Genomic DNA, 27,913 nt, shown 5'->3' with positions numbered 1-27,913 from the left:
TCTATCTGTTCAAAACCAGCTTTCACCTATGTCCATAGTTTGGACAAACTAGCTTTGTAGATACCAGATAAGAATTAGGGTGTATGAAAGACAAAATGCCATAGAGCATAACTAAAAATAGTGGTAGCAGTTTCAAAGTAGAGATCTAGGTAGGGAAAGTCCATCAATCAAATTTAGCCTATGATTTATGAAAACTTATTTTGAAGTTCTCAAAAACAGCTTATAATAATGACACCTTGAAAGCAGTTTTCCAGTTTAGAAACACAAAGCAGAAGGGGCATCAACCAAAAAGTACACTGTCCCATTGTTTTCTCCCACCAGTAAAACTTTCTCACCATGGATTCTACATTCTGGCGCAGCACTGTCACCAAGTGCTCCATAGCAAATGCAAAAAAGGGGCACGTGTGTCAGGGATGTGAATACCCAAGTGAAATGGTTGATGCTGTAAAAAGGGGATATTCATCCAGCAAATGAACCTCCAAATTGAAAACTTTCTTCATGTTAAGCTTTAAGGGCTAGGATGAAGGTTTTAACTTCTTGAATCACAGGGGAAAACCACTGAGCATGTCAGAGAAACAGATTGTATGAACTGCACCTATAATTCTCTGCCAGAAGTTTAAGCTGATTGGTTAACGTATTGTGGCATAGGGGTTGGCTATAGGTCTGTAGAACACATAGCCCTGAGTGATTCTTTACTTGGTTTTTAGGGTAAGAATTAGGACTAGGCAGTTCAGAGGTCAGCAGGATGCTGTCATTTGTATGAAAAGCACACTGTGTGTCTTCAGAAAAGGAGAAGCTTTAACTGATTATAGGTTTTAATGGCTCGCTTGATTTCCTAAGAGTTAAGGGATTACTTTATACTCTGCTTATCCTCTGTGCATAAAGAGGGCAACTTGAGTTTACTAAAGAAGGAAATAAGAGCTGCTGTTCTGAAAGAATGACATTCCCTATAAAACAGAAAACTTGTTTGTTTAATTTGCTCATTGCTACTATGCCTGACCCTATAAGAGTTCTTATCTGCTTAACTGCTATAACCTGTTGGCCCTCAGCTAAGTCATCATTTACTTTACTTTGTAAACCTGGTGTAAAACTGAGAGGGAGACAGAATCATAGTATATAGCCTCCGATTTCAGTTACTTGGTGGCAACTAGGCTGAAGAAGGCTGACTTACCAGAGGTGGCAGTAATAGACAGTTCTTAAAGCTTTTGGGCTTGATTGTAGAACAAAACACTAGGCTTTGGCTTTTTCTCAGACTAGAATAGTATCAGCGCCAACATTTAAAGGATACAGAGGACAAAGTTTATTTTTTAGGAACAGCACCCTACAAGGTTTCCTTCTTGGTACATAATCAAACATTTGTATGGTATCACAGCAGGCAGGCCTTTGCTGAAGTGCATTCTGTAGTGATAAGAGAAGCAGGACATTAGCTTCTGCTGATATCCAAAACCAATTAAATGGGAGTCTTTACATTTTGTGTAATGGACATCTATCAATTTACAGGACAAAGCCTACCCGTAAGAGCACCTTCTGATGCTTCCCAAGCACATTTGATCCATTATAAGACTGGTCCACAGGTTTTTTTATCTCAGCTTTAGCTTTTTTCTCTCTAGCTAGCCTGGATGTTCCTCATGACCCTCATAGCCCCCTCAGATCCTGTTGGGCTCTTTCAGTCTATTGTCTCCATTACTGAAGTTTGTCCAAAGCTCTCTAAATGGACTCAGGCTTCTGATGGGGACATGTAAAGATGCAAACAGAAAATGGTTCTGGCTCCATGTACATGTTCTTCTAAAAAAAATGTATTTCTCTTCCCACAATTAAGATCTAATCTTATGAAGTACTGAAAGACTTGAGTATATTTCTTTCTAGATTTTTTGTTGCTACTCCATATCGGTTTTCCACTGATTGTGCTGCCATCATTTTACAGTGAACATTTAAATGCGTGCCTCTCAGGGATTGTTGTATCTATAATCTACTTTAATGCTTTCACTTCTGTTTTTTTATTTTTGGCTTTAACACCCGACACTTCCTTCCTCGTATTGATGTTTTACAAGTACCACACCCAGTCATCTATCACTTGGCAGGCAGATATCTTCAGTCAATGGTCTATATATATAAAAATTCACAAGCATTAGATATAGTAATATTCACTTAGAGATTATTTTGGAATTCAGCATAATCACCTTGCACAAATCAGCAGATTACAGTGCTTCAATATGCCCTGCAACACTTACTCTAATTCTGCAGTTTCTAGGAATAAAACCAATTGTTGCTGCAACATAAAATGTTGCAACCACACTGGCCAGCAACCTGCTTGAATTGTATCTTCACTGTAATAGCCAGAAAAGAAGAGAAATTGTTTCCAGTGCAGTTGTGCATTGAATCATTCACACAAAATGTTCATCCACCATCAAGGAGAATGTAGAAAGCATTCTGATGTGCACTTTGGAAAGAATACAGGATAAGTATAATTTGAAATGGCCCAAGAAACCACCCAAAAATGACACAGTAATGAATCACATGCAGAAGTGACCATTCTAATGTGCACATGTCCTTTCACTTCTGATAGGAGCTTTAGTCTTTCTGCAGCCACACTGTGTGCATAGCATGGAGCAGCAAGTGTGGTCCACCTAAGCCCACAAAATGGAGCTGAAGAAATCCCAAGGTGCAAATGGCACATTAGCAAAATTCAGACCCATAGTCCACCATCAGTGAAGTGGCAGTGGTGAAATACCAATGTAGAATGGGCACATACACTTTTACCACTATGTCTTCTAGCCCTGAGCAAAATGATCAGAATCCCACTCAAACAACCTCTCAGATTCACAGAGATAATCAGCAGGTCTTTTGACAAAGAACAGCATGAGACCTATGCTATGGAAAGGAATATACCTATCTGATAAGAAATGACTAGTTTTCCAGATTTATAGAAAATGTTTTTCCTACTAGCCAACAAGTGATAGAAAAGTTAAGGACATCCTTTCCCATGTTGGCATTCCAGAAGAAATAATCACTGATGATGGGCCACTAATTTGCCAGCTCTGAATTCTAAGCATTTGGGATACACTAAAATTTCATGTATATTACTTTCAGCCACTCCCCACCCCCATCACAGGATGGACTACATGGATTGCTAAGCATTGTCAGTAAGCAAATGCTCCCATTCCAGTCCAGCACATGTGTCACCACAGTATGCCCACTTCCGCTGATTGTGGGTTGAAAGATCAGAACAACACTGCCAGCCTTAGCAGTAAATCTTTGCCCTAAGTGACCCTGCTTAAAGAAGCCTGAGATATGTCAAATCTACAAAGTCTCAGGTGTCCTCCTTAAACCATCAGGCTGCAGTCTGGGGCTTACCCTAGGTGAAACCAGATGACCCAGTCCTGATAAATATATAGGGCCAGATTTACAAAGGTGTGTAGGTGTCTAAAGATGCAGACAGGCAGGACCAGCCCACAACATTTTGGCACCTGAGGCAGGGAGCTCAAATGATGCCCCCATGCCCCCTCACTTGGGCCAAAACTTTGAAACTCTGGGTCCTAGGGGAGCCCCCCCCCCAGTCTGGCACCTGAGGCGGCCGCCTCAGTTTGCCTCATGGTAAGGCCAGCCCTGCAGACAGGCACCTCATGGTGCTCACAAAGCAGGTTAGGTGCCCAGTTTCCACTAACTTTCAATGGGTGTTAGGTGCTAGCCTGCTTAGGTGCTTTTGTGACTCCCACCAGGTGCCTATGTACATCTTTGGGTACCTACACACCTGTTTAATTCTAGCCCCTTAACTACTGGCAATGCTATGCTATTAATAGATCTGATATACAGCCTTTAACTTTATAAATCAATACTTTTGGTGGAAAGACCTTAAATCTACTTCTCCATGTGAGTTTAATAATGCTATGAATATTTAGGTGCTAACATAACTTTCCTACCCCTTGTCACCATGACAACTAAAACCCAGCTGATGGACAGTTCAGTTCCTGTGCAGTTACTTTGAAGGGTTGAAGAGTAAAAACGGCAAAGACAAATAGCTCAAAACAAACAACTGCTGTACATTGTACATTAGCAACCACATGGAAACATACAACAATGATTTCCAGGAGGAATGTTGTGTTTCTCTGGTTCCATTTGCTGTCAAAGATTTAGCTACCTGGCATATTTAGGCATTATGGCCTAATGTATCCCTGACTTGATGCAATGCTTAACTCCTAGGTGTCCAGCCACCCAGAGCAATTGGCAACCCTGAGTTAGGCACCCAGAGTTAGGTGCCTAAGAATGGGATTCTCAGAAGCTAGCAAGCTGAGTGGGGAACTACTGAAGGTATCCAGGAGTGAAATGCAGAAGATAGGGGAGGGGCTTAGGATCCAGATCCACAAAGGTGTTAGGTGGCTAACTCCCAGTGATCAGGGCATTAGGTGAAGATCTCCACTCGGGGTTCTCCATGGTGAACCCATGCCTGAAGTTAGGTGCCTACGTCAGGTCAGACTTTCTCACAAAAGAGTGAGACCCCCCTCCTTGTTATAGCCCAATGGTTAGGGCACTCACTTGGGACACCTATTTTCAAATCCCCACTCTGCCTGTTTGGGGCAGCAGGGCCTTGAACAAAGGTCTACCTACATTCAGTGGACTACCCTAACCATGAGGCTATTCAGTATGTTGCAGGTACAGACTGTCCTGATGAAGCTGCTTCACTTTGTATTACATAATTAAATGTTCATTGGGCCCTAGAAAGAGAAGAAGAGTCAGTCTCCCTACACCTCTGGTTAGGGCCCCCACTGGGATTTAGGAGAGTCAAGTTCATGCCCTTGTTCCAAACAAGGCAGAATAGGGATTCAAACCTAGGTCTCCCAAGTGCCCTAACCACCAGGCTATTAAGTAATCTAGGAATAGGCAGTTGACACCTGGATAACCCTCAAATTTTCTGTCCTGCTTGCCTCTGGCTGCCTTTTGTGAGGGTTAGGCTTGCTCTGAGCACAATTACTAGATCAGGTCTCATATGTAAGCTAGGCAGAGGAACACCTAGTTTGAGCAATCTGACAGGGTTTAGGCCTGAGCGAGGACTTGGAGCAGCTTGTTAGTGTGGGGTGGTGTTAAGACTTAGGTGGCTTTGAACATGCCCAGCATAGAAATTTAGATGCTGCAAGGTTAGGTAGCTGCTGAATGGTGGTTTTGTGAATGTCAGTGGCACCTAAAGGTTGGACTTAGGCACTAAGGGAGCACTCAGGTACCCAAGTCCCTTTGTGAATCTAATCCCAGGTTCCCCTTTCTCTCGTTGCTTCAGGAGTGTCATTTACAAGACAAAAGGGGGTAGATAAAATTGTCTCCCCAAGATTTGGGTTTGGTTGCTGGAGTAAAAAGTTTAAACAAGCATTGGTAAATGTCTTCTCCTACTGTTCAGCTGTAGTGTCCCTGATCTTACCAGATCTCACTGAGCCTACTTGCTGTCCATATTGCCTCCTTGCTTAAATAGCACTAATGACCCCCAGAAGGCTTTGCTCAAAGCCAGCCCTAAACCAAATGGGGCCACAGGCGATGAGTGTTTTCGGTGCCCCCCCCATTTGTTAAGATTTTGACTACCTTATTTTTTATTGCATTTGAAGCCTATTTTATTACTTTGATGCACGATTTGCATGCATGATTTATCACTGTCATATAAGATGATAAATTTGAATGCTAGGATATGAAAATCTGTATTTATTCATGCCATATATAAGCAAACAAAAAATTCATTTCCTTAAGCTTATAGAAACTTTTTAATTTTAAGACTAACTGAAATGTACTAACATCAAGAAATTGAACTGTTCACCAACATTGGGTGGTCCCAGTATTAAATAGTATTACAGTACATGACAGCCTTAGAAGGTTAACCCTGTCCTTTAGTTCAAAAGGTGACTTTTCTTGCCTTTGCCCTTGCAAACTGAAACAGTGTCAGCGAAATCCAAAGACTGGCCAATGGCATTTTCAAGCGATAAAATAGCAAACGATATCACTCTCTGATTGGCCATTGTTGATTGAAGATATGTCTTAATGGATCTGAGCTTTGAAAAGCTGCACTCACCAGTTGCAACTCCTGAGCAGCAGCATGAGCAGACTCCTTAAACACCAAATGCATCCGATGAAGTGAGCTGTAGCTCACGAAAGCTTATGCTCTAATAAATTTGTTAGTCTCTAAGGTGCTACAAGTACTCCTTTTCTTTCCACATATTAGGAAAAGTGTCCTTCAGCTCTGCATCATAAATCATCAATGGCTATTTGCCAGGATGGACAGGGATGGGGTCCTTAGTGGGCAGGGATGGTGTTCCCCTCCTCTGTTTGCTAGAAGCTGGGAATGGGCAACAGGGGATGGATCACTTGGTGAGTACCTGTTCTGTTCATTCTCTCTGGGGCAGCTGGCATTGGCCACTGTCGGAAGACAGGATACTGGGCTAGATAGACCTTTGGTCTGACCCAGTATGGCCATTCTTATGGCAATAAATATGTCTCATTGATTGCTATTAATGCATAATAATTATGTTTCAGAGCAATCAGTTATGCCTCAAATGGAGGCTTATGAAGCCCTTTAAGTGGGTACCAGGAACAGCTAATCAGCATGCTCCTAAGTCACTCTGTGCCATTATGGTAGGGAAAGCCAGCCTAACCAGCATCCTAAGAATTACACCAATGTGGAGGAATCCCTGGGTGACACAGGGCTGATGCAGTGGCAATTTGCCACCCTTTCTCTTGACCTTTGGCCTAATGGGCAAAGCTAGAGAAAAGGGCAAGGCATCAGTGCACTATGGCAATCTCTACCTAATAGAGTTGTTCCCTGGGTCCATCAGAAAATCAAAATCCTCCTATCATGCAAATGTGATCCGAAGTGTAAAAGAGAAGTAATGAGCGGGAGGAGGGAGAGAATGGAGAAAATATGTGATGCAGCAAAATGATCTGTGCTGAGACTTTTCATGAGGAAAACCACACTTTAAAGCATGTTGAACAGATGAAAAAGTAGTGTGGTGAACAGGCGGCACTGGAGAAGGAAAGCTTTAAAATCTGAAACAAAGAAAGAAGGAAAAGGAATAACCAAAATGGAGCAAGAGGGAGCAGAAAATTTTCAAAGCTGAGGGGGGAATGGAAAGATTGAGGAGAGGACATTAAACACAGACCAGATATCCCCTGCATGGCCATGGACTCTTGCAGAAACTGAGAGAGACGATGGAATTTCCAGCCCATCATTCTGAAGAAAGCATCCTGAGGTAAGGGAAAGCCTGAGCCTATTGTGACCCAGTGGAGAGACTGAGCCCAGTCTTCATTGCCTGGGACTCTTTGAGCATAAGGGAGCGGGGCTGGTTAAGTTCTCTCTGTCATGCTGATGCTAGAGCAGGGATATGCTACTTGATATCAGTGAAACTCAGCAGTGGAACTTTGCTTTGAGTTTCTGAGTTCACCCAAACTGAAACTCAAAGTAAAACTTAATGGGTGCATACCTGTGTGAACCCCAAATCACCCTTACTTTTGCAATAGATGGCTGCAGAAATGCACTAATATTTTATTTCAAAAGCCTACTGTGTATCTGTAGGAATTGTAAAAAAGTTAATATGAAGAGGCTGGGATAACTGCCTTTGAGTAAATTAAGATGCAGGAACTTTTTCCATTTTAGAGGAAACGATCAGCTTTTCACAGCCGAATTTATTAACTGCTCAGTGCCATGGTGACAGCACATTAGTGACACAGAGTGAGATGTCCCACTTAGAGGAGTTGAAATGAAATATTGATTCTCCTCTACTTTTATTATTGTGATACTCTCCAGAACACACAGTTTGGAGTAATTAAATAAAGCAGCTAACTCCACAGACCTCAAAGGCAATCTGTGATTTCATGTAGAGACAGGCTGGATGAAGGTGAATGTGGACCAGCAATCTAAATGTAATCTTTTCTGCTCTAATATGGTTGGAGATTTATTATGGCCATTGAGTTAGAGTGAATTTTCCTTCCTTACACTTTGATGAATTGCATCTTAGTTAAATTATTAAAGATAGGCTAAAAGAAGCTACATCTGTTTCCCACCATACAAAAGCCCAGGGGTCACCCAATGAAATTAATAAACACCAGGTTTAATACAAACAAGAGGAAGATTTTTTTCACATAACGCACAATAACCTGTGGAACTCATTGCCAGGTGATGATGCAATGGCCAAAAGTATAACTACATTCAAAAAAGAATTTGAGAAGTTCATGGAGGATAGATCCATCAATGACTATTAGCCAAGAGGGTCAGGGATGCATCCTCTGACTGCCAGAAGCTAGGATGGAAAGAGGGGGTGGATCACTTCTACTGCCTTATTCCATAAACTCATCTCCCTGAAGCTCTGTTACTAGCCGCTGTTGGAGACAGGCTACTGGGATAGATGGACAATTGGCAGTTGTCGTTATGCCATTATGGCAGTTCTTATATTTTTACATCAACATCACAGTCTCTCAGAGGGGAAGACTCCAAGCACAGGGTTTCCATAGACAAATATCTTTACGCTTGGAAAACTGAGTAGTTTGCAGGGACGTGATATTCAGAAAGTTGCTGTTTTCCGAATGTATGGCCTGATCAACCCCCATTAAAATTAACAGAAAACTTTCCATTGACACCTATGAGTTGGGTCATTAGGAGACAAGTCTTCTGGGAGCGCCAATCTAGATACTGGGGTAAAAGCAGGTATGGTGAGTTCTAGCAACTGAGAGATGGGGTAGGATTCCTACCTGGTGTTAGTGTCATTTCAGCAATCCCTGTCTCCCTGCTGCTCGAAACTCTTCCCAATTCTCTGGCCATTCACTCCCACTGCCAGTTCCCAGCCACACCCTCATCTTGTGACCAGAAGTTGCAGTCCAGTGTCATGGTGGGAAGTGGGGGAAGGAAGGTCAGGGATGGAGCTGGTGAGACTGTAGATTGGGCACTTCTGAAGGGAGGTGAGCAGATACAAGTAGATCTCTTTTGGATTAGTGAGTGAATTGGCAAGGGATGGGATGTAGGGCAGGTTGGAGAGTTGAGAGAAAATAAGGATTAAACTGGGAGACTAGTGGGTCTCTTGTTGAGGAACGGATGAAGAGCTAAGGATGACTATCTGATATACACTGTGCAGTGTTATTTCCTAACATTTGGAAATTTGGGTGCTTCTTTCTTTCTTTCTTTCTTTCTTTCTTTCTTTGTTTTATAATTAAGGAAATGTATACACTATATAAATTGTCCATAGTGAACACTCAGATACTCACTTTTTCATTGAACACATAGCAAGAATACAGTTATAAAGTGACTCTGTAATGGTGTAGTATTGCATACTGTAAAAGTGGCTCTGGGCTAAAGACAGAATTATTAATTTCCTCCTGGGTTTTGTATGGCACTTATCACTGTAGAATGTGACTGCTTCACAAACATCAAAGCATATATCTTCGTCACAACTCTGTGCAGTAAAATGGTGATATTATCCGTATTTTAGAGATAGGAACAGAGAGATTAAGGAGAAAATTGCCATAAGTAATCCATAATCTTCGGTGCCCAACTGAAGACACCTAAGACCTAATTTTTCAAAGTACCATGCATTTTTATAGGCACTTTATGTTTAAAGTACACACCTTTGACTTCATTTGTAGTAGTAGTCATTCCTCAGCACTTCTGAAATCGGGCCCCAAGTGTCTCAAGTTGGGCACTGCTATTTCTTTGCTCTCTATGCATCATTACGAATATGAAGAAACTAAAGTTGCATTCCAAATAACCATGCTTACTAACTATATCCAACATTCAAGGCCTAGCTATGATCACGATATCCTCTGTTAGGATCTGATGGCTTCTGCAGTGAAAGACAGGGAGGCCCACTAGAGGGCTCCCAAACTATTTGCAGGGATATTATCTAATTCCTATACACTACAGGCACCCAGAGAATGAGGAACACAGTTGGTGGCCACTTGTGAAAATTTTGGTATAAGGTAATTTCCAAGCATCACATAGGAACTCTGTGGTAGAGGCAGGGACAGACTCCAATTCTCCAGAGTGGCATTCAAATGTCTTAACCACAAGATCATCCTTTCTCTGTCTCATTCCCTGCACACCTTCCAATTTCTGCAACAAACGAGGGAGGGGTCCTACAGACACCACCCTCTTTCACTACACAACCCTGAGTCATTTCGTGAGCTCCACCCATAAGGCAGCGTGCACTGACTGAGGCAGGCATCCAGAGGAAACAATAGTATGTGATCATGTAATTAAACACTGTATGCGTGCATACAAGGGGGCCAAATTAAGCATGGACAACTTTAATTCTAGCACTTCCTAAGTTCTGAGTGCTCAACTTTGCAACTTAACATTCTTTTAAAGTAGTTGTAAAATATAATTCCCTATTTTATAAAAAAGCTAACTGAACAAAACAGAAAGTAGAGGGGAAGAAACACACATTTTTCCAGTGAGGTTCACAGTTATTTTCTGACAGCAGAAGAATGTTGAGATTCAGGACTCCTGGGTTCAATTCCAAGTTATGGAGAGAAGTTATGGAGACCCTCCTGTTCATATTTCCCGTTTCACCCATCGCCTGTCTCTGGCTCCTATTCCCCCTCCACAACTCCTGTGCCTTTCCCACTGTGCCTCTGTCACCCCCTGCCTATCCTTGGCTCCCTTACCTCCAACCTCTCTATATTTGAGTCAGGCTGCCAGGGTTCCAGCACTCAATGCACTGAAGAGACGATTTCTGTACTTTCCATTCTGGTGTCCAGTGACACAGCAGCCTCTGGCATCCACGAGAGGCAATTACAGGGGAGATCTTGGTAGGCCCCTAAATGTCTTGAATGGTGCAGGCTCATTCGTTCTATGGGGATGTGCATATACATATGGTTGGCACATGGGAGATGTGTGGTGAGGAGGTATACTCAATGCGGGTGGAATTTTTGGAGAATTTAACTGCCAGCTTCTAATAAATCTTTTCTAAGCATGGGCAAACTGTTAATTTTTTTTTTTAGAGATGTCTTATTTGGTTAAATTTGGGACAGAAAAAGACACATTCCAGACAATAGGGCGATTCTCATGACAAATTTCACGTCCCTGTTCCAAATAATGCATTTGCTAAAGCGTCTCAATGAAATGGTTGTAAGCTTTGTTTAACATGGGCAAAACAATATATTTTTCCCAAACTTCATTCTTGGAAAAGACTGACCTATTTTTGTTGAAACTTACAAAATCAGCCTGGGGCAGACAGCCAGCATGGGAAAATTTCAGCTCAAACAGCTAAAGTTTGCAAAGATCTGAGCAAGTGAAAAATGGCTGTAAAATGGCAAGTGTTAGGCAACCTTAACTACAGATGTCACTACCAGCACTGCTGAAAATAATAATAAAAAAATAATTAATATAAAAATGTACAGGAAATACTAAGCCACAAGGTTGGATTTCAGTAAGGATAGGAGTTTTGCAGTCAGTTCGAGAAGGAGTAAAAGGGCTTCCTAGAACTTTTAGGAACCTAGAAAAAGGTTTTTGTTTTTGGTTGAAAACTGGGACAAAAGTTTGGGTCAATTCTTGTTGAATCAGATCTGGGTGCTCATTCCTAATATCAAGCCTGTTGATCTAATAAAAAATATAGGATACTACAAAGATGCCAGTCGTGTTTCTAATGAAATGACACACTGTGCTGCTGGACTGGCCATTATTTCTATCAGACACAAAACTGTAGTCCTCTGACCAGTTGTGGTTATTATAGATACCCTGGAGCTCTTGGCAACGGAAGTGATGCTAAATACCATGGTGACTGGCATCCTAGAGATAGATTAGATTAGTGGTTTTTAACCTTTTCCATATTGGGACCTCCCTTCCCAATACTCCCTCCCATTTAGCAATATGGGAAAGGTGATTGTAAACTTCTAACTCCTGTTTGTGACCCCGGGTGAAAACCCATGTTATAACACAGCTCTGGTTAGAAGCATTTGGAGCAAGCCAATACTGGTCAAGCAAGCATTCTGCTGGGGGGCAGAGGAGAGCCACAGTGAGCCAGGAAAAATCTTCCCTCTTCTCTGAGCTCAAGCACATGATTCAAAACTTTGCCATGTGGAAGCCACTGAACTTTGGTGTGGAAAAGGAGGTGATGATGTCAAGTCCCCATTTCTTCAAATAAAATGGGGAAGAGGTTATGCACTGAGCTTCCCTTTTATAAAGCTTGCAACTTTTATAGCCCCATCAAATATTTTTTTCACTTCCACCAGGATCCTCTGCCAACTATTCCCAGCAAATTGAACAAGGTGCCCAGTTGTCTTGAGGAACAAAAGGCTGGATTCTCATGACAAGCCACTGTGTTTCCTATCATAGCTCAGGCATCATCCATACCAATACAGTGATACCAGTGTGACCCAGCTGCAAGAAATGATAGCTGTAGAGCTTTGAAGATATATGTTTTTTCTTGTAGCATGTCCTGTAAGAGAACAGAGAAAGAGGAAGGCCACCTCTATAGTTCCTTTCCACTCATAGTGGACAAATGTTAAAAGGTGGGCAGAAGAAGACATGCCTGTAATTTCATCCATTAGTACAGAGAAGTACTGCTCTCCTGACAGCATACTTTGAAAACTGACAGCATACTTTGAAAACCAAGACTTGGAGATGCTCAGGTAAGCTCCATTTCTGCCTCCAATTCAGTGGAGTTGCCCCATTAAGAGAAGCACTGGGAACAAGACTGACTGCCAAATAAGAACATGTCACATTTCATTGCCATAAATTAGAGCACTGGTTTAAGGAGGCCATTTGAACAAACATGAAGGTTCTTTTTAATTCCAGGGGTACAGCAGCACAGCAGAGATTTTAAAATTACCTATTCCACTCTCAACTCATTTTCAAAGTATCCAATTTCTTTCCTTGCAGCTACCTATGTCCACATATGCTCAATCCACATTCAAGATTTTATACTGTAGCCATCTCTCATGAAAAGTTAAAACAATTACAAATCATTTACACCAAACTCATTTTTATGATACCACCTGATGTACTGGGATTTCAATGAGCCGCTCCTGCTGCACCAGCCTTGATTCCCTCTTCCTGTTTTGCTGAATTAGGCTCTCTGGCCTCTTGTAGCACACACACACAGGTAGGGCCACATCCAGCTGCAGACACAAACTGAAGTCAGCTTTGTATGAGAGGACTCACGTGCACACCCCTTTTGGGAGATAAACCCAAGATACTACTGTCTTGCACTGTAGAGAAAGATCTGCACAGCGCAAGCTCATAAAAATTCAGCCTCTCCCTCAATGTGGAGAGAGGTGCACAACTCCTTGCCCCCACGCCCCTACAGATATGCATTGCACAAACTGGGTTATGTTATAAACAAGAAACATGGTTATTAACTACAAAAAGTAAATTTCAAGTGATTATAAGGGATAGCAAATAGATCAAAGCAGTTTACCTTAGTAAATAAACAAAAACCGCAAACTGAGCTTAACGATAGATAGATAAGATATAAATTAGCAAATTCTCACCATGAGTGATAAACAGGCTGACAGATTCTTAAGACACAAGTTGCCTTGGCTTTCCCCAGTTTCCATACACAGGCTAAAAATCCTTCTAGCCTGGGCCATCACTTCCCACAATTCAGTCTTTGTTCCTCAGGTGTTTCCAGGTGTGTTGTTGTAGGGAGAGCGAGGTACTTTCCATCACGTCATTTCCCCCCTTTTGTATCTTCTCCCCACTTGCTGGAAAGATCTTTTGCTGTGACCTGGGTCAAACAGTTCCCATTGTGTAGTGCTATCTCTGAGAGATTTCTATTGTACACAGTTCCTGGGGTAATCCTTGTGCTTGTGTGCATTTCCTCAGTAAGCCCTTAACATTGTTTGGCCTTTTTACTGTCATACCTGAAAGGCTGCTTGTGAGTGTTTTCAACCTCAGGACATGTTTCAGCAACACATACATAGCCAAACTTCATAACTTCACATACGATGATAGCACATACAATCCAGTGAGCTATTACTGTCTAGCAGAGCAAAACCTTTAGAATGACACCTCACAAGGCATACTTTGTATAAGACATATCCTAATTACATGACCATGGTGAATATTGGGGTGTCAGGGTGTAACAGTACTGATATGAAAAGACATTTAAAGTAGAAGATTTCATTCTTATGTCAACTTGGCTTCAGATGCTAGGCTTGTGGAAGAGACTGTGAGGACAAGTTCAGCTATGGGCAAAAATGCCTCTGTCACCCAGGTCTGGCCAATTGCTTCCCAGTGAACTACAGCAATGAGTTCACTCATTCTTTGTAAGTACTGTACCTTAGAAAAAGTTTCTCAAACTCAGTTAGTTTGTAGGTCAGGTTGATAATCAGTGATGTACGTATTAGTCTCATGCCACTGCCCCTATTATGATCCTTTAACATAAGGAATATTATTGTTGCTGGGACTAAAACTTGGATTGGTAAAATGGGGAAACACTGTTGATATGTTATACTATGAGCCAAGCTGTTTGTGGAGACTTTATCTTCATTCTACTGGACATTTTTCCACTGCACATGGTAACACTTAGAAATATCCTGTCATCTGGAGCTCTCCGCCTCATTGACTCACCTTCTCATTTCAAATCTCATCTCAAAATGTTTCTGTTCTTCTTGCCTGTCCTCCTGCTGTTGTTTTTCATTTTAATTCTCTGGTCTTATTTCTAAGTGCAAAATCTTGAAAGATGCTAAATGCTTGAAGCTTCCACTGAATTAAATACCCAGACCTCTCATGGTTTAGCCCTATCTCTGTAAAGCATTTTTGGACACAGTTGGCCTGAGTGATGCTGTACTAAAGAAAGTGGCATTATACTGTATTGTATGCAAAATATGTGCACTTTTTAAACAAGCTAGTTTATTTCTTACCAAATAGAAAATGAAGCCATTGTCTGACCAACAGTATTTCAAGGTTTACCAGAACATAAACCTGGTTGGGAATGTTAAGCTGGTTACACATAACTAATATGAATAAAGGTGGTCACTCACTATGGCTTAAAGATTTAGAACAATTGTTGCTCTTGTTACAAGGCGAACGCACAAAGAGCCATTGTGATAAGAGTACAAAATCTCTGTTTATTACCATGGGGCTGACATGCTGAAAGACCCGCTCTGCATGCCAGCACAAAAGCTTTGTTGCTTCAGATTGTTTGTTTATGTAAATTAAAATGGTGCATTTAATTATGCAACTGGAAGACTCTAAGCAACAAGCAAGGTGCTGATTGGATAGTTTTGTAGAAGGGGACTGCTGGCAAATCCTAGACAAATCCTGACATTGTTACTCTATTCTCTGTTTTGCTACAACGCCTTCAGAAGAAGAGAAGCTTGTTGACTATTCAAGCAGTGGAGGGAGAACAGTGAGAAAGGTAATAAGGTGTATAGCTTATTTTTTCTACAGTGGTTGTAGGATACTGGTACTTCAGTGGAAGTGTACGACCCAAAGGAATTAATTGGACACTACAGTAATCATGACAGAAGAAGTCCCGATTACATCTAGTATACTTGAGTACAATGGGAATGTACCACCTGAAAAAACTCAGCTGCAGGTCATTGATATTATTGATGAAATAGCAAAATCTGTTGGGACAGTTCCATGTGAAAATGCAGAAACCAGTCCTGAAGCTCCACTTAAAAAGGAAAATCAAGAGGATAACAAGAATTCAATAGAGGACAACACAATATGTGGTGCTCTTGATGGGGAGAAGCAATGCGAAGGTAAAGTACAATACTGCCTCTTTTCAATTTGTTTGGGAAGAAAACCCAATCCTTTATTTTACATATAGCATAATGAATAATAGAATGTAATTTACATGTTATCAGAAACTCCACACACATGAATAGACATAAACCATGATAAGAGGTGATTCACAATCAGATATAGATTTGAACTAACAAGGAATGGAAACGATGAGAAAGAGAAATTATTAGCTGTCTACAGTATTGCTACAAGCATGGCAGGATGAAGTAAGAGCGCAAGAGATAAGCAGTTTTTAGTTCCCACTTATCATATACAGGTGACAGTATGTAACTATGAAAACTAGTCATCATCATCATTACTAACTCCCGTCATTAGTCACTTTCTCACTGTTTTCTATCTTCTAAAGAAAAACAAGAGGAAAACAATGCAACTCTAGAGGAGGGATCAGCTGACATCCCTTCTGAGAACACTAGACCTGATGAAGAGAAATCAAGAGAAGGTAATGAGAAATGCTGTCTGATGTATGGTATTTTGCTGACCATATGATCATAGGGATGTCTTTTCAAGAGAACAATTGCATGGGTATTTATTTTTCCAAATAACAAGCTAGGAAACTTATCCAAATCCTAATTCTGCAATGGGCAGTAAGTCACTCATGATTTATAGCACTGCTGAACCTTAGAAAACATCACTGGTACTGCAAGGTACAACGTGCCTGGATTAGCGTATCTGATTATTAGTGGTTAGAGAAGGGATTGCTATAGTTACCTTTCTTTTTCATTTATAAGCCCATTTAACTGTAATATCATTCATGTAGTATCTCCAGCTCTTACCATACCAGCTTGCATGTGAATAGTAACCACCTCCTCAAATGCAGTATAGATCTATTTTGAAAAATATAGAGATATAACTCTGAAATATTTTTCACAGTTTTATCAATGTTAAAGTCATGTGAACACAGAGAATTACTATATGGAACTTTCAGGGATAGGTGCAGAAAAGCTGTATAAATAAATACTACCAAATATGGTAGCCTCAGAATCTGAGGATAATTACACTTGCTTTGATTAAGGAAAGGAACAATATATAAACATTTATCAGTGTCTACATTATATTTCATAGAAGCTCCATAGGTTTTGAGAAAGGAAATCACGATGGAGGCTTTTCCTTCTTAAGGTGACATCTATATTCCAACTGTGTTGCCTTACAAGTGTACAATAAAACCTACTAAGTAATCTTTCACAGACTCCCCTCTCCCCAACGCCTAGCCACAAGCACTTTATCTCTAAATTGCAGGCAGCTTTTTAGTACCTAACCAATTTAGCCTAATTAATACTTAGGACCCCACGGGCAAAATGTCGAATAGATCATTTGTTGTAACATCAAAGCGTCATTTAAAATAGAGATGTGCCAAATAGGACAAATAGGAGATACCCATCTAAATGTAGTTTGCCACCTTTGAATGGGAGAAGCAAGTATAGAATATGTCTTAAGGGAATATACAAACTACCTGTGATTAATCCAGCTGGCAACTGGATGTCACTGTTGCGCTGTAAAAATACAGCGTAGGAAGAGGGTGATATCATTGGAAAACTGGTCTAATGGGCCTGTTTTGCCTCCCTCACTATATAGTTTATTCCCAAGGCTTACTAGAATCCTGATTCCTGATAAGGACCTGATCCTTCTCCCACTGACTTCATTGGCAAAACACCAATAGATTTTAATAAGAACAGGATTGGGCCCCATATGAGCCACTTGTAGAATACCTACCCCGGTTGCATTGGCTCTTTTAACAGCTCTTTCTCAAGGCAAGGATACTTTCACCACACAGTTAAATTCCTCTTCTTCCCCCATCCACCCATAACAATCCTCTTACCTCATTTCAGTTTCCAGTGTCCTTCTTAGTCATTCCCCCAAGATCCCTAGCTATTTTCCTGGCAGTCATGGAGACCTCCTTTAGGTCTTTCTTCATTCTTCTGGTGGGTCAGTATTCTCCGCTTCCATGCTCTCTGCACAGCAGGAAATCCAACTCTGATTATTTTTATAATGGAAAGTTTATTTTCCTATTTGTTTTATTCCTTTAGAAATATCAGATCTTGACTTCCTCCTTTTTTGGCTAGAGGGACAATTTTGAGTAAGATCTCTGGAGGACCTGGGTGGTGGTGGTACTATTTTTTGTATTACAGTAGTACCTAAAGGTCCCAGCTGTGATAAGGCTCCCCTTAAGCTAGATACTGTATAAATGCATGGTGAGTGACAACCTGCCCTGAAGAGTCTGCAGTCTAGGTAGACAAGACAGACAAAGGGTGGGAAGAGAAAAAGAGGTACAGAAATGTGAAGTGACTTGCACAAATTCACACATCAGGTCAGCAATGGAGCTGGAAATCAAAAGTAGAATCGAAAGTAGATCTCCTAACTTCCAGTCCAGTTACACTGCCTCCAATGAGGGTTACCTTTCAAGAGGCTGAAACTGAGTTGCAGTTCTCCCATCTCAAGTGAGGGGGCAGGGACATTGAGGTGGAAGGGAATGTGCAAGCTTCAACAACCCATTCCTAATTAGCTGTGAGACCATCTGCTGAGGTGTTAGCTTCCTTTGATATCACCAATCTAGGTTCTCCAAAAATCTTGTCAAAGTCTCTGGCAAAACAAGGGAAGTGAGGGAGGAGGAGCTTTAATAGTATGAGATCATGAGCTGAGGCCATCTTTCAACACTAAATGGCACAAACACAATGATGATATTCACTTTGCAGTTCCTCTTTATTTCAGATTTTTAGTGGGTACATCTACCACCATCCCACTTGAAAGACCTAATGGCAAAGACAGTGAATGAATGATACATTTTCCAGTAGCGCACAACTCTTTGCCAACACAATTCACCTTTATAGGGCAACAACAATGGGCAAATCATCAGTCCCCATAACTCTTTTCTGAGCTGATTGTCCCCCTTCACTATTCAGGGAGAGAGGAAGGTATTCAACACAGAAATAACTTTAAACTAGCCTCTGCTTTATTCTACCTTCCCTCCTCTGAAATTCTTTCAGAAATTCCAGGTTCACTGATGATATCTCAGAATGTATCATTCTGTGACCTCACTATACTATGGATTGCACAAATTTTAATGAGATTCCTGGTATTTATGATGCCAGATACTGTTACATCTTCTCCAGACCATAAAGAGGAAGAACAGTGGGTATTATTAAAATATCAGCATTTGGTAATAGACACCACACAGTTACCACAGAGCTTCTTATACTAATTATAAAGGGAAAGTGTGATACTGTTTCTCAGATACCACCCTGTGGTAATTGGTAGCAAATGCCCACTTTTTAATTGTGTCCATTGGAGCAAGAAGATTTCACAGAGGGGGGGGAAAAAGGCAATGTTAATTAAAACTTATTTCTTTGCTGAATGCTCCTCAAAGCCAGGTTATTGAGGCTTTCATCACACAGAAACCAGTGTTTAATTGAGATTTAATTTTAGCTTTATGTCTCACATTTAATGAATGAATGAAAGGTAGGCTGAATCTTAACAGCTCACTGAAACTTGGGACTCATTTTCCTTTCTCTTGAAAATCTTTTATTTCCCCCTTATGGGTGTAAGGATCACAGATTTTCTGTTTTGAATGGGAAAAATAACAAAAACACCATATATTTGGAGCTAAATAAGATGACTTTAAATATCAGGCAAATGTCCCAAAGATGAAATCTATTAGACTGCAGAATATTTTCCTACAGAAAGTTCCATTACCTTAGTTCTAGGGACTACTCCTTCTCTGGCAGAATTATATGGTCTAATGTATCTCCACCTTCTGATTTCTGCTGATTCTTTGAGAAAATGTCTCAAATTTCAGGACATACACTGATTTAGAGTGGGGATTAGCGTGGGGGTTCCCCAAATGACAAAGTATAAAAATAGTGTTTCTTGAGGATTTTATTCCCTGGAAACAAATGTAGGCAATGTTACAATTGCTGTTAGAAACCAGAGCAGATGAACCAATTGTCTGCACTAAACCAGTGAACATATGACGACTCATCACTTCCTAAGGAGAAATCAGCAAATTGTATATTCACTTATATAAATCCAGTTCATTTAAAATTCATTTTCATTCCAAAAACTCAAACCAGCAGGCTATTCCCAGAACTCCCACTTTTCTTGTTTTTTTAGTCTTTTTTTTTTCTTCTGTTTTTTAAATTTCTTTTTTTAAGCAAATTACATTTGGAAAAATGCCTATCTGCTCTCACTGATACCATGATGAAAACATTGTCTAAGTTGTTTTTAGAACATTATCCTGGAAGGGTCTTACTCTTATGAATGGATGAAGGCTAAAGTGCTGATAACCAGTAGTAGAGTATGAGTTAATGGGGCCAGAGCTACCAAAATTTCCTAGAACCCTAGGATGGACTCCTGCTTGATTCCATACTTCTGGGGTCTCACTGTGCTTTCCTATAGCCTCTCACAGGGTAAGAGAAAGCCTACTTGCTGCAAAATGCTGCAAAGTCTTTGTGATGAGCATGGTAATTGTTGTGCAGCTTGCTGTGCTTGCCCTTAGATGAGGGAATAAAATAAAAACCAGTTGATGCAGCCCAGGGATCTGCAGTGTGAGCCGACGCCTGAAGATGTAGGATGGTGTCTCCTCCAGATGGCAAAACCCCCTTTCAAATTGGGGACCTACATCCAGCCTTAAATCACCACAGCTGGCCACAAGGGAAACAGTGTTCACTCCTTTTAAGCTGCATTGTCTGACAGAATCAAGGATTAGAATGCAATGCTGTCTGCTCTGTCAGTAACACGTCCATAACTGAAGAGAGAACATAACCTGCATCTACGGAACAATGGTTTGTTATGACTCATAGGATAAAATCTTTGCTGTGCCTCCTTGAGAATGGTGAGAATGATCAAGAACGTAACTTTCTGATTCTCTATTGGCTGAAGGTCCCATGCCAAAGATTTAAATGGTATAAACCCTGAGGTGACTCTAATTCATGACTGTGTCATTGTAGACCAACCCACAGGATTAGGGAGTCATAACTCTTTCCCTAAAACTTTCTCCTCCCCCACTTCCCTAAACTGAGCAGAACAGGAATGCAGAGGAGAATCTGGCCCTTAGGGCTGGATTGTTATCTCTTACTCACATTGCCTAAAATCTTTCTCTTCATTTTTGGGGATACTCACCATGTAGTGTACTCAACACAAGTAAGGATATCACAGTCTGGCCTGTATTGAGGGGGAAATAGTTTTAAAACAAAATCCTATAGGTTTGAATATACAGGACTGAGCATGTGCAGCAGGAAAGTATGGTGAGCTGTTAGCTGTGCACTTATAAAAATATTGTGGTTTTAAAAAAACATAGCAAAGTTGTTTGGTTACAAGCTCATTTGCAGAAGCAGGAAGAGACTGCAAACTCAATAGGCTTAATAATGTTTGAGCATGATGTTTGAGCTTGTAAGTAGAGCCAGCCATTTTGTTGTGGGTGAGGGAATTTATAGCACATTTGTAACTCTTGATCCAGGAGTGGAGTGACACACTTTGCAGGAGAAGCTGGTAGAACCTTCTCTCAGTGGAGGCAAACAACTGTGCAAGGAAGTGAAGTCACACTGGTTCCATGTTCAGCTATCTTGAAAACTCTGTCTGGATTGCTGCATATAATGTCCAGTGGAATAGACTAAGGGGGTTGTTATCTGAACAATGGAGGATGGGAACACAGCAAGCAGGCGTTAGCTGTGTAGTGAAGCTGTTCCTCTTTGGCTAAATAATTTGGAGTGAGGGGACTAGACACTGAGTTTCCTACCTCCTAGGTGAGTGCCCTATGCACCAGGCCATCAAGTCATTCTCACCTGCGCTCTTTGGCCACCTACTCATAAAGTATTTAGCCAAAGTGAAATAGCCTCAACTGGGGAGACTGAGGCTGCCCCCATCAGAATATCCCATAGCCCAGTGACTGAGGAACTCAGGTGACAAATTCCTGTTCAAATCCTGTTCTCCTCATCAGGCAGAGGGGGGACTTGAACCAGAGTTCTCCCACAAGCCAGGTGAGTAACCTTACCTCTGGGCTAAAAGTTATGAGAGAGGTGGTCCTACTTCAGCCATTTTGTGTGAAGTTAGGCAGCATTTGAGCATGCCTACTGGATCGGGTCCTACAGATGAGCTAGGCGGTGGAGCATGTATCTTCCCTCAGTTTGTGAATCACACTGGAGCTTAGGCATTCAGATGCCTAGACCTAGACAGCAGTGCACATGCCCAGAGACAGAAATTTAGGCACCTAGGGAATTTGTACAGTTGAAATGTAGGTGCTGAGTGAGTATAGGTGCTTACAGGGTTAGGTAGCAGCTGAGCTGGGTTTTTGTGAATACCAGTAGCCTTGAAATCTGGGATTTAGGAGTCTGAACTGACAGTTAGGCACCCAAGTCTTTTTGTGAATCTACCCCCAAGAGTTTTGGTTAGCTATGCTCAAGATAATTGAGGTTGACTTTGGTACTAGCTTAGCTGATGAAGCCTGTAGAGCTTGGCAGCTCAAACCACAAACCGAATAGCTCTGGAATTATCTTTTCTGTAAAAATAAACATGCAATAAAGCAAAACAACTCCCCACCCCATAGCTCCAGTCTAAACAAATCCAGCAATCCTCCTTCTGCCCCATACATGCTATGACAGGTTTCAGAGTAGCAGCCATGTTAGTCTGTATTCGCAAAAAGAAAAGGAGTACTTGTGGCACCTTAGAGACTAACAAATTTATTTGAGCATAAGCTTTCATGAGCTACAGCTCACTTCATTGGATGCATTTGGTGGAAAATGCATCCAATGAAGTGAGCTGTAGCTCATGAAAGCTTATGCTCAAATAAATTTGTTAGTCTCTAAGGTGCCACAAGTACTCCTTTTCTATACACGCTATGTTAATGCAACATTAATGGCACAAGATTGCCTCATAAGAGCATGGGCTGCATTAGTTCCTTGCACTCTTGGAAGAATATGGCAGGCCAGCATGCCCATCCTAGGGAGAGGGTAGAAAGGCTCCCTGTGCCCTTTCTCACCCAGCACCCCCATGCAGGAACCTACCCATCATTTGACCCTAACATTGTGACCGTGTTGACATTAAAAGAGAAACCATGGCCCATTATACCCTTTTCAATTTCCTGACTTTTTGGCGTTTCCTGTCTTTTGAGAGATTGATTTCAGGACCTTTATATTGCATTAAGACTGATTATTTACATTAGCCATAACAAACCTTGGCAAATCATTCACTATATTTAGATTTGCTTTCACATCATGTCACAAGCCATCACTTTCCAACATCATGAAGGTGCATAAATTGATATTATTTATCACATCTATAATGCTATAGATGTGCATAGCACTTTGCAAAAAAAGTAAGGTCGTGATCTGTGCCCTAAAGAATTTACAGTTAAAGGGCCCAATTCTGGTTGTGGTCCCATTCATGTCAATGAGTGATGCCTGGGAGACCTAATACCTAGTAATAAGAATTTGCAGAATCCCGCTCTAAACTGAGACTAGGAGGAGACAATAGGACAGGGAGGGGCTGGGGTTTGAAGTGACTGAAGACAATATGAACAGAAGGTTACTTGGGCGAGTACTGCTTGCAGTTGGGGGGTTTGAACCATGTAGTTTATTTATTTAACTAGATAGTAGTATGCAGCTGTGTACATACAAACACCACTCCTTGAAGAAGGAAGTTGTTATGATTTGCATCACAGTACTGAGGCCCCAACCATTATCAGAGCCCCATGGTGCTAGATAAACACATGATGAGCAAGACAGTGCCTGCCCCCAAAAAGTTTCCAGTCTAAACAGACAAAGGATAGGAAGGGAAGCAGCGACTCACCTAAGAGCACAGAGCAGGTCCAGGAATAGGTTCTAGGTTTCCCTGACTCCCAGGCCCATGTGCTACCACACTACCTCTCCTCTTTTTCAAGGTCAAAAGGTGGATGTGTGATGGATGGTATAGAGGAGGATACTGGTAAAAACCACAAATTGGTACAAATAGTTATTCTAAGTACAAAACCTATCAATGGGCAGGTTGGTATAAACAAAGAAGGTGTGGTGGCATATCTGAGTTTTCATGGTGATAGAAAATCCAGCCTCAAGATGTAGTTAGCTCCTGACATATAGTCCTGTTCTGGAAAATGGTTGCTCAGTTTATCCTGCACTTTCGTGGGGATCTGCATATGTAAGCTATGGAAATCCAGACTAAAATTCAAATGCAACTTTAACATATTGCAGCATAAGAAATCCCCTGTCCCATACTTTATCCGAAACTAATTGGTTTTTGCTACAGGGACCTGTGAGGAGATTATTCCTGTAAGCACCAAAGAATGTGAAATAACTAGACAGGAAGAAAGGAACACAGAGCAACCTCAGGAAGAAACAGCTACTCATGCTAATGAGGCCAAGGAGTTCCAGACAGCAGGAGCCCAGGAAGAAGCAAGGATGCTTGAATCCAAGGAGCAAAATAAAGCTGATACACAATTAGAAGAAAGAGAGAATGTGGAAGAGGAGGAGGAGGAGGAGGAGGAAGTGCAGTTGATAGAAAGCAAGAAAGAAAATGGTGGGGAGTCTCCTTTAAAGAAGCAAGAAAATAACAGGGAGGAATGCCCTCCTACCAGCCCCTGTTTTAACTTCCAGGCTGAGAAACCTGAGGAGCAGCCAGGCTCGGGGAAAAAAAATGATATCTCCAGACATAGTTATTCTAGATATAATACAATCTCCTATCGCAAGATCAGAAAAGGAAACACTAAACAAAGAATTGATGAATTTGAGTCCATGATGCATTTATAAACTGAGGTGGGGAATTTGCCTCAGCTGAGAGTTCATTTTGTTTTCCAAGACGTATCGCTTCATGTCATATCAAGTCATCATTTTTCCTTTTTGTATGTAATTTCATAATACACGGTGCAAATTTAACCTCTGTATTTCATTTTGAAATCATACAGAAGCATCCATAGGAGAGAAATAAAATCAACAGTTTGCTAAATGTAATACAACCTGATTTAAAGTTTATCCATCCCCATCTCCCCTATCCTTTTTTTGTAACAAGATTCAGGCACTAGAAATTTTTGAGCTAATTGGAAATTCTGTAGCTGCACGCAGCAGAAAATGATCCATGCCATTTGCCATTCTGGTAATTAGTTGGCAGCAGAACAGTTCCAGTAAAACTAGAGAGTGCAGTAACGATAATAAAAGAGAGAACTGTTTGCAACAGCAATGCTCTCTGTTTTGAAATCTGTTTATGTTGGTGTCTTACGGTGCACTAAAGCCGCCTTGTGCTATCACCAGTCCGTTTCCACTTTGTGCTGATGGAATAGAGGGCTAATTGCATAAGCATGTAAATATAGATTAACAGAAAATAAGCACATAACATTTCATTTAACAAAGCAATAAATCCACAAAGTTTCCTCCTCTGACCCACATCCTTGTAGTGCTCCTTAATATAGATCTTTAATCTGGAATGCACTGGTGTAATTGTAATGTAATTACAAACAGTTACATTCAGCATCTAATACTATTAGTATCATCTGAGGGCACCTCTTAATTTTTGGGTCTGAATGGCTGGCACCATATATAATTCATTTTGTAAATGTTGGCATTTGCTGTTAAAATGTTCATGTTTCAATTAAACTCATTCTTGGGTTGATATATTCTGAATCTTTAGGAAATAGAGAATATTATATTACTTCAGATCTGCACTAAATGGTTTCATTACAGTAATAGATACTTTTGTTTCAGTCCGTATATTTTAGTTAATATGATTAAGTTAAATGTAAAATGAATACAAAAAAAGTTAAAATAATGTTAAGCTATATGAGAATATCTCTAGTAACTAAAAGGAGCCCCTTTTTGGTAAGTATCTTTTCCCCTTTCCCAAAGTATCACTTTGTAATAAAATTCCTTCCTTAGTAGCCTGTGTCAGCTGTAGCCAGAGTGTCACCAGCTACTGTGGGAGGATATTTAATTGTTTTCAATTCAGAGCTTACATGAATATTATCTTTCTCTCTTTCTCTCTTTCAAAAAAAAAAAAAGAGAGAAAAAAGAAAGCATGCTGGCTAAACATGATGTGAATGGTTAATTTATCCAATAGCAGCTGTGCCAACTAATATCCATACAGCCAATAGGTATCTTTTGTGAATCTTCCATCAGTTATTGGTAAATTAGATAATTGCATAGATACTGTACCATACAAATTGGAGGTCTGCATTTTATACACATATGTATATATGGCATATATCACGTCTTTGTGTCTCTTTGTCTACCTGATCAAAACCCAAAACACTGAAAATCAGTACTCTTCAAATGCTGCCATTTTGATCCAAGTTTTTCTCACAACATTTCTTATCAGTTTTAAAAATATTCAATATTCTTTAAACTCAGCTTAAATCTCAGATCGTAGTGAGATTTTCAAAACCAGGCACATTTGAAGCATCAGCTGTTTTAAGTTGCCTGAGCACATTTCTTTATACATGTAAACTCTTGAATAACTACAGTATGCATGAGCTGACATTGTTCTAATGTTTTAAAGAAAAATTCACCTTGGGCTGAGACAAGCTTGGCAAATTTCATCCCAGAAGAAATTTGTTTGGGAAAGTGGTCAGCAACAGAACAAGAGTGAGGGAGGAGGTCAGAAAGGAAGATGGAACTCAATGTTAAAGACAGGGGAATCTACCATATCTGCTAGAATAATACCTGCTGAATTGGAATTAATTTGCAAACTGGATACAATTAACTTAGGCGTGAATAGAGACTGGGAGTGAATGGGTCATTACTCAAAGTAAAACTATTTCCCCATGTTTATTTCCCCCCTGCCATCCCCCACTTTTCCTCAGACATTCTTGTCAACTGCTGGAAATGGCCCACCTTGATTATCACTACAAAAGGTTTTCTCCACCCCCTTCCCCCCTCTTCCCCCGCCCCCCCGCTCTCCTGTTGGTAATAGCTCATCTTAAGTGATCACTCTCCTTACAGTGTGTATGGTAACACCCATTGTTTCATGTTCTCTGTGTATATAAATCTCCTCACTGTATTTTCCACTGAATGTATCCGATGAAGTGAGCTGTAGCTCACAAAAGCTTATGCTCAAATAAATTTGTTAGTCTCTAAGGTGCCACAAGTACTCCTTTTCTATTTGCAAATACAGACTAACATGGCTGCTACTCTGAAACCTGCTAGAATAATGGCTCTTTTAATAACTAGTTTTACATTTTCAGCAGCACCAAATATTGTTTTGAATTTTTCTCCTACATAAAAGACAATTATGTATTGGTTATATGCAACAACAACAAAAAAAGACAATTCTTCATTGTACAAACAAAACACAGTTCTCATTGTACTATTCAGCCTTGTTTATTTGCTCTTTGGTTTGTGAAAAACCCAGTGGTTAGCTCTTATTAAGTTGTATTGCTATTTTATTAAAAAAATAAAATGAACCAGACTCCATTTCTGGACATTCAAGTGAGAATTACTTATTTTTTTTAAAAAAGTATTTCATTGCTGGGCTGACTTTCAGTGGTGCTGAGCACCTGTAACTTCCATTGACTTCTGAAGTTGTGGTTGAAAAGCATTTCTGAAGAATCAGATCCCATCAAGTTCACCATCTGAGAGTTAATTAACTGGCTTATGAAAGATGCTAGATAAACACCCCTGGAGAATGAAACTGATTATCCACTGAACAGGTACAGCATGGACATAAGCAATGCAAGTTTCCCCACATTGCCCCACCAATGTGTCTCAGTCCTGTCCTGGAGGGACTGTCTCTACTGCTAGGATGGTAATGCCATCTTCAGGTCCATTCAAACTAGAAATTGCTGTTGAAACAATTGTAAAGATGACAATTAGAGCCAATTGTGCTGGTGATTTTATGACCTAGATACTTCTTGACCAGAAGCTGGAACAAGATCACCAATTCATATAATGTGGCCACCAAACAACCATCAAAATAGTCATGAATTTCAGTGATTGCCAGCCTGGGGCTGGATTAGAATGGGCAGCCTAAAAGTGAAAGGTGGAACCGTTTTGGGATGAGGATGAGTGTGGAGGGTGGAAAACACTGGCTGCAATGTGATTTTGATGATCAGTAATTGCTTGAGCCTTATTTGAAACCAATCACTTAAGGGTCAGCTTTTCAAAGGCATTTAGGAGGCTAAAGATGCAGATAGGCACATAGTAGGATTTTTAAAAGCATCCAATGAGGTTAGGTACCTACCTACTGAAGTCAATGGGATTTAGGTGCCTTACCTGCTGAGATAGTTTTGAAAAT

The 27,913-nt window shown here is 40.7% G+C and overlaps 2 protein-coding genes across 2 annotated transcripts in view; one reads left to right on the top strand and one right to left on the bottom strand.

Annotated features, from left to right (window-relative positions):
* Positions 1-15,054: 15,054 nt before the first annotated feature.
* Positions 15,055-25,729, top strand: ERMN (ermin). The gene is made up of 3 exons (XM_038422167.2): positions 15,055-15,669; positions 16,059-16,151; positions 23,942-25,729. The coding sequence occupies exons 1-3, from the start codon at positions 15,423-15,425 to the stop codon at positions 24,439-24,441; spliced, it is 840 nt and encodes a 279-aa protein (XP_038278095.1). The 5' UTR covers positions 15,055-15,422; the 3' UTR covers positions 24,442-25,729.
* GALNT5 (polypeptide N-acetylgalactosaminyltransferase 5) overlaps positions 15,679-27,913 on the bottom strand; it is a 52,476-nt gene continuing 40,241 nt past the window's right edge. Inside the window, exon 11 of the transcript XR_006277954.1 lies at positions 15,679-17,661. The gene's annotated coding sequence lies outside the window, so the exon portion shown is untranslated. The remainder of the gene's footprint in view (positions 17,662-27,913) is intronic.

This window comes from Dermochelys coriacea, chromosome 11 (assembly GCF_009764565.3).
Source record: "Dermochelys coriacea isolate rDerCor1 chromosome 11, rDerCor1.pri.v4, whole genome shotgun sequence".
Lineage (NCBI taxonomy): Eukaryota > Metazoa > Chordata > Testudines > Dermochelyidae > Dermochelys > Dermochelys coriacea.
This window is presented reverse-complemented; position numbering and strand designations above follow the sequence as displayed.

Coding starts and splice junctions, on each gene's coding strand:
- ERMN (XM_038422167.2), top strand. CDS start 15,423: ATGACAGAAGAAGTCCCGATTACATCTAGTATACTTGAGTACAATGGG. Junction 15,670..16,058: donor TGGGGAGAAGCAATGCGAAG/GTAAAGTACAAT, acceptor TATCTTCTAAAG/AAAAACAAGAGGAAAACAAT. Junction 16,152..23,941: donor TGAAGAGAAATCAAGAGAAG/GTAATGAGAAAT, acceptor TTTTTGCTACAG/GGACCTGTGAGGAGATTATT.